General features: G+C 49.3%; 1 protein-coding gene across 1 annotated transcript in view; it reads right to left on the bottom strand.

Moving 5' to 3' along the window:
* Window positions 1-4,412: 4,412 nt before the first annotated feature.
* Window positions 4,413-7,586, bottom strand: part of wnt11 (wingless-type MMTV integration site family, member 11) — an 11,141-nt gene continuing 7,967 nt past the window's right edge. Inside the window, exon 6 of the mRNA XM_027031260.3 lies at window positions 4,413-5,726. Coding sequence (XP_026887061.2) covers window positions 5,552-5,726 — 175 coding nt within the window. The 3' untranslated portion in view covers window positions 4,413-5,551. The remainder of the gene's footprint in view (window positions 5,727-7,586) is intronic.

The following is a 7,586-nucleotide window of genomic DNA, read 5'->3' as shown; positions in this document are numbered from 1 at the left end:
TAGCTTCACTGCTCCATGCCAGTTCTTTTGTCTCTTTCACTGACGGGGAGAAGCCCGCCCATGCCACTGCTAGTTTGTGGTCTCCACTGACACCAACTGCTATTACTGTGGATGTCCTGTCCTCTGACTCTGTGGATGTCCTGTCCTCTGACTCTGTGGATGTCATGTCCTCTGACTCTGTGGATGTCCTGTCCTCTGACTCTGTGGATGTCCTGTCCTCTGACTCTGTGGATGTCATGTCTTCTGACTCTGTGGATGTCATGTCCTCTGACTCTGTGGACGTCATGTCTTCTGACTCTGTGGATGTCCTGTCCTCTGACTCTGTGGATGTCCTCTAACTCTCCGAGAATGGCAGATCCAGCGACGCCAACACGCCTCCTGTGGTAATCAGTCCCCTTATCACCTCAAGCACCTCAGCCCCCGAGTGTCAAACTACTGAAGGGTTGTTGGTGTGGTAACCAGGGGCAACCGTGAGCTTTTAGGGCCCCTCTGTCTCTATTAGCTCACTGTGGTGCTTCCGTTTCAGCCTAGCCTCCGGTCATCTCCCACTGGGTTTGACCTCTGGCCATTCTGCCCCCCATTCTCTCTTAATCCCACCTTTTACAGAGGTCAAAATGAGGTCAAGCTAGCCTGAACACCCCAAATTCTGAAGGATTCTGAAATAACCTGTATAAGAAATTTAACTGGATGTGGTTGTGGGAAATGTATCTGAAAATGGAAAGACACAAAGGAACACCAAGATCCCAAAGCATGTGTAACTACAGGCAAAAAATGGGCGCTAATCATCTGTTTTTTTCTTTAAGGAAATAAGCATAATTTAATGAAGCAATACAGTAACATGAAGTCCCTTCTCAGAAATCTAATTCTCCTCTCCAGTTAGTAACTTCACAGACCTGCTAAAACTGCCCACCAGCAGGATATCTGCAGGAAGTCTGTAATTATTATAAAGTTAATTTACCAAACAAAAGCTGTAATATATAAATAAATTCCTCATAAGAAGACAGGGTGAGATGAAAGTGTTGCATCTCACCCTATGTGGAGGAGCCCAAGCATGAGCCAAGCAGACCATTTAAACAGCGTGATTACTCCACCCTGAGAGTGACCTGGAGCACAGCATGGAAGGAGGACAGGAGAGGAGTGGAGTGTGTCCTGTGTGGAGTGTGTCCTGTGTGGAGTGTGTCCTGTGTGGAGTGTGTCCTGTGTAGAGTGGAGTGTGTCCTGTGTGGAGTGTGTCCTGTGTGGAGTGTGTCCTGTGTAGAGTGGAGTGGAGTGTATCCTGTGTGGAGTGGAGTGTGTCCTGTGTGGAGTGGAGTGGAGTGTGTCCTGTGTGGAGTGGAGTGGAGTGTGTCCTATGTGGAGTGTGTCCTGTGTAGAGTGGAGTGTGTCCTGTGTGGAGTGTGTCCTGTGTAGAGTGGAGTGGAGTGTGTCCTGTGTAGAGTGGAGTGTGTCCTGTGTGGAGTGGAGTGGAGTGTGTCCTGTGTAGAGTGGAGTGTGTCCTGTGTAGAGTGGAGTGGAGTGTGTCCTGTGTGGAGTGGAGTGTGTCCTGTGTGGAGTGTGTCCTGTGTAGAGTGGAGTGTGTCCTGTGTAGAGTGGAGTGGAGTGTGTCCTGTGTGGAGTGGAGTGGAGTGTGTCCTGTGTGGAGTGGAGTGGAGTGTGTCCTGTGTAGAGTGGAGTGTGTCCTGTGTAGAGTGGAGTGGAGTGTGTCCTGTGTGGAGTGGAGTGTGTCCTGTGTGGAGTGTGTCCTGTGTAGAGTGGAGTGTGTCCTGTGTAGAGTGTGTCCTGTGTAGAGTGTGTCCTGTGTAGAGTGGAGTGGAGTGTGTCCTGTGTAGAGTGGAGTGGAGTGTGTCCTGTGTAGAGTGGAGTGTGTCCTGTGTAGAGTGGAGTGGAGTGTGTCCTGTGTGGAGTGGAGTGTGTCCTGTGTGGAGTGTGTCCTGTGTAGAGTGGAGTGGAGTGTGTCCTGTGTGGAGTGTGTCCTGTGTAGAGTAGAGTGGAGTGTGGAGTGGAGTGGAGTGTGTCCTGTGTAGAGTGGAGTGTGTCCTGTGTAGAGTGGAGTGTGTCCTGAGTGGAGTGTGTCCTGTGTGGACTGGAGTGGAGTGTGGAGTGGAGTGGAGTGGAGTGTATCCTGTGTAGAGTGGAGTGTGTCCTGTGTGGAGTGTGTCCTGTGTGGAGTGGAGTGGAGTGTGTCCTGTGTGGAGAGGAATGTGGAGTGTGTCCTGTGTTGAGTGGAGTGTGTCCTGTGTGGAGTGTGTCCTGTGTGGAGTGGAGTGTGTCCTGTGTGGAGTGTGTCCTGTGTGGAGTGGAGTGTGTCCTGTGTGGAGTGTGTCCTGTGTGGAGTGGAGTGTGTCCTGTGTGGAGTGTGTCCTGTGTGGAGTGGAGTGTGTCCTGTGTGGAGTGTGTCCTGTGTGGAGTGGAGTGTGTCCTGTGTGGAGTGTGTCCTGTGTGGAGTGGAGTGTGTCCTGTGTGGAGTGGACTCCACAGGAGTGGCGAGCACAGAAATGCCCTGTGCTTTGGTCACTTTAAACTAACTTCACTGCAGTTAACTGAAGTGGCTCATATTTGCCATTTATGTATACAACCTAAAAGAAAACCACTATTGATCCACATGCATAGAAAGTGGCTTATTAATTACATCGTGTATTATTGCAAATGAACTTCACTTCAACGCTGTCCCTTTTGAAACCTTCCATAACGGAGATGTTGAAAAGTACCTGGAACGGTGAGTGATGTATTTGTACGATTAAGCCCTGCAGAACGGGCCTGACGCCTGCACACTACACCAGCATCCTGGAACCCAATGTTCCATTTAAAAAAATACCGAAGCCAAAGCAGAGAGGGATTTTTCATTTTTCTATGTGCCCTGTGAACAGGGACCATGTCATGTGGCCTCTCACTCATCTCTCACTCGGTGCGGCCGTGATGGTGATAGCTCGGGCCCCTCTGACGGACGGAGGACAGGGACGAATGACCCTCCTGGACCCCTCCTCCAGTGGCACCGAGCCTGGCGTGCCACTGTCAGAGACGTCCTTGAGTCTGTCGACAGGCCGGGCTCTGGGTGCCGGGGCCAGCCTATCCGGCGGAGGGTTGCTAATGCCTTTCCTATTATTGTACCTGCCGCAGGCGAAAACATCCCCTAACACACACGCGCGCGCACACACACACACACACACACACACACTCAATCACAAGAACACTCACAGCCTACGTACCTCATCACAACTCCCGACACCTTCACCCTCCGTTCCAATCTTAGCGTTGTGAGCTGAAGCGATTCCCCCTCCACCCCAGCACACTCAAACGGAAAGGTGACTAGTGATTTATTCCTCGCCTCTCTCTTCCCGCGCTTGAGTCTGCTCTCTAGAGCGAGACCGCACCTGTCTGGGCAGAATTACAGCCCAGCTCAAAGCGGTACATCAGCTAAGAGACGACATCCACAAGGCATGAGCTGGAATCAAACCCCAGGCCCTGAGGAGGCGTAGCCACAGCTCAGTCGCCGTCTCCGACTGGCCCTGAGGAGGCGTAGCCACAGCTCAGTCGCCGTCTCCGACTGCCACCCAGATGCAGAGCCTGGTGCAGGCTTCCACTAGTCCGTGTAGCGGTGTCCGGATTGACCTGAAGTGACCTGTGACACAATGACGCCCTGCAGCAGCCTGAACGGGTGTATAATGCTCTGCAACGCAGTGTGTGGAATTTGCACCACAGTGTACTTAAATCGTTAGACTCCGCAGAGAAAACGGGCCTCCACACCGCCTTCTTGGAGAGTGAGAGTCAGCTGTAAACAAACCAGGCCGTAAAAGTGCCGGACAGTCTAATGTAATGATAATTGCATTCCGTTAAACAGGCCTCCCAGAGTGCCGGCGCGCCGCACACGGGCTGGCGGGGTTCCCGCACCTCTGCCGGTCTGTGCCTCCGCTGGTCCGCGCCTAGAGGCCCTCCGTGCTCTGGATTCCCAGCCCCAATCCGGACGGATCTTTTACGCGGCTGTCTGTGTCTCATTCCCCGCATCTTCTCCTCCATTGTTGAAGAAGTTGAAGTAAACAATGACCTCCCTCATGGCGCTCGGAATAATGGGATATTAAACCCTGGAAACAGTGAGACTGTCAGCACCGGACCCGGCGCTGTGTTGGCAGGGCGGAACGGCAGATTGGACCGGAATATGTTTATGTACTTTCCCAGTGTTTTTGTATTTTAAGAGCCTGATCCTTGACCTTCAGTCTGAAACCCAGCAAGTGTCAGATGATTTATACTAGTGTCAAACCTAATAGATATAAACTGTTATTTGTTCAAGACAAGGAACTTAAATTAATGACAGTGAAAACTAGCAAAAAGGTTTGTGCTATTTCAGTCATTCCTGAACTGGTTGCCATTACACAGCGACACTTTAACACAACAAAGAACAACTATGAACACCAAACTTCAATGAACTTTGTAAAGATTCTTTAATTAGTCTATAAATATTTTTTTTTAATTCAGCATACAAAAATGATAGTATGTACATCCACAGATAAGTGGTTTATGATGCGGCATTGTATATGGCGTTAGTGCGGCAGCAGATCTCTGCACACTGGATAAAAAATGTAACAGAGCAACGTTGTGCTTACAGACACTTACAGGCCAACGTTCTCGGTGAGGATACATAAGTAAATGCAGGTATTTTCCCTTTAAAATCATATTCATCAACTACTCAGACTGACACACACAAAAGCCATTTCACAGTTCCACATCAGTGATCTGCAGTAAAGGGTTCGTCATCACGTCCAGAACTTTCAACGGGGGTCTTTCTTTTCCCAGTCCGCCAAACTCTTTCCTCATGGAAGTACAGTACCATCTGAGTCCAATTCAGAATTCCACTCCCTTCCAACTCAGGAAAAGGATTTCATCAAAACTTGGAACACGTTCAGTTCCTCTTCGGTTCGAAGGAGAGCTCAGAGTCACTGTCTCGCCGAAGAAGACAGACGGCACTGTCAGCGCAAAGAGCCAGCACTGTATAACAGACTCAATTCGTGATCCAGATATGAGCGCAGATGTAGCTTTGAATACCCTTTAGGACGACAGTCTTTCCATAACCCAGCATGCACTGTCATACCCACGTCAACCCAAGCTTGTCGGCAACGTTAAACAAGAAATTCCAGCGTCCGGGTCGAAGTTTCATTAACAATATTCATAAAACAAAAATAAACAATTTCTCCTTGAAAATGTACAAGCCAAAAAAAGCTTAGGACAAAAGTAAGCCTTCTTTGTAACATAGTGCTTTGGTTGTGTGGTTTTGGTTCTGTAGCCCGGGAAGATTAGGTCAGTTAGGTTCTGCCAACTACACTCAAACCAAAGTTCTAGAATTTGCAGCCGAGTGCACAAAGGACTGGCACTCAAAATCTTAAGCTCTACGATCTTTTGACATAAATAGAATTGTCTGAAAGTTGTGGAACTCCAGCATGTAAAAAAAAAAAAAACTGCATCAAAACTTAAAAAAAAAAAAAAAAAGAAGCAAGACCCCCAAACTGCAACTGTTCTAGAAGTCGTGGGCGAGACAGCTCCGGGAGGGTCGGACGCAGACTCATTTGCACACGTATCTCTCCACGATCCTCTCGCATTTCTTGCAGGTGACGTAGCAGCACCAGTGGTACTTGCAGTGGCACCGCTCCGCCACGGTCTCCGTGTACGGGTTGTAGCCCCGCCCACAGCACATCAGATCGCAACTGTCGCTGCCGCTGGACGTCTTGTTGCATTGCCTGTAAGAGAGACACGCGAGGAGGGCGGGACAGAGCAGAGAAAGACAATCGTTTAGTACGGAACACACGACCGCCGAGAAAGCAAAGTAACTGGAAAGTAATTAAGATTCCTTTAAAACAAGCCACACACACCCACACACAAAATGAGCAAACTTCTCACTACCAGCTTACCAGACTTCTCTACACATTGTATTCAAAATCTCAGGTACAGTACACTGAAGCGCCCCCCCAACTCTGAAGCACCATAAAGTCCATTTAAGAAGTATTTGATTCGTATCCAGGGAAACGTTTCACTTGGTATTTCAGTCTAGCAGACCTGCACTCTTTCATTTACCCGTGCCTGAGGCATCCAAAGTGAGCACAGAAGAGCCCTGTCATAAATCACAGTCCACACGCGCGGGGGTCCGGCCTTTTCAGGACCCCGCGCCATAAGTGTATTGTTTTAGAATTGTGTGGTGTTAATGGCCTGTGCGTTGAGAGAGAGGCAGGGAGCCCGGCTGTGGGGAGAGAGAAAGAGAGAAAGAGAGAGAGAGAGAGAGAGAGAGAGAGAGAGAGAGAGTGAGAGAGAGAGAGAGAGAGAGAGAGAAAGAGAGAGAGAGAGAGAGAGAGAGAGAGAGAGAGAGAGAGAGAGAGAGAGAGAGGGGAATTACATTATTTAAAACCAGGACTATTACTCACTTAATCTAAAAGCCTCTCTCTGGCCTGCACCTGTGAGAACAGGACAGGCGATCGGAACATGAGCGTGCCACTCATTAGCCGGTATTAACGCACGAATGGAGTCTGGAAGTCAAGAAATCTAGCAATCAAGTTTTACGGTCCTCAGAGAGCAGTGCACGACTGCGCAGCTGAAGCCGGGCCGAGTGATTGTATGCAAGGACTCGTTCGTTTTTCACTTCTAAAGGTCACCTATAGTCACACGTGTCTCCCGTGGGTGGATGAAGATTTGGGAATCAGAAGTCCCGCTTCTAACTTGACTCGGGCTCTCCAGTTCTCCCCTAGAGAGCCAACAGCTCGGGTCGCTGAGATGCTGATCATCTCGGAGAGTTTTCCCACTTTGCTTTAAATACACTTCTTGTATTAGAGAGGAGACCGGGACATGTCGCCAGCCTGTGCTGCACCGAGACGCGTACGGAGCGAGTGAGATGAGATGACGCATTCTCTCCCGCTTGTCACTCTCTCTTCCTTGACATCAAATCAGATTGGAAGTCTGCTCTGTCAGGAACGCAAGTTAAAGCAACACTGGTGCTAAATTTATCCGAAGCCTCTCCGAGACACTGGGAAAGCCAAGATAATGGATTAGCGACCCGTTTAAAAATGGTTCAACACTCATGTGACAGAGAACCCGGAATGGGGTGCGTATGGGGCGTGATTGGGGCTTAATGGGTTTCAAATTTCTTTTTTCCTATGTGACTACTTCTGAGACAGCCACCAACTCACCCCTTACTATTACACGTGGCACTGTCGACATTGCTTAAAGGTTACAAAAGGCAGGCCTGTCTCGTGACTCAGAGCAAGGCACTAAATATATGAGCCGAGAGCACCTATCTGAGTGCCTGTGGCTGAGCTGGCTGAGCTGGGTGCACTAGAGCTCCAGAATATCTTCAGGTTATCAGCAAGAGCCACTGCCTCAAGTCCTTTTATTTTGAAATCTGCACGCTAAAAGAACCAGAGGTCAGGCCGAACTATACAGGGGATTGTCAGCACTGGATCCACAGTAAACACCCCTTACGGAGTAATCGGTTTCATCAAGATTTTGTTTCTTGCTTTGGCAACACGGAAAATTAAACTCAAGTCGAACTCAAGCCGCTTCATCTGAGTGCCAGGCCTGGTTAACAGAGCCCAGAGAGAAGCTGACAGTCT

The sequence above is a fragment of the Electrophorus electricus genome, chromosome 19 (assembly GCF_041902795.1).
Source record: "Electrophorus electricus isolate QZ-2024a chromosome 19, ASM4190279v1, whole genome shotgun sequence".
NCBI lineage: Eukaryota > Metazoa > Chordata > Actinopteri > Gymnotiformes > Gymnotidae > Electrophorus > Electrophorus electricus.
This window is presented reverse-complemented; position numbering and strand designations above follow the sequence as displayed.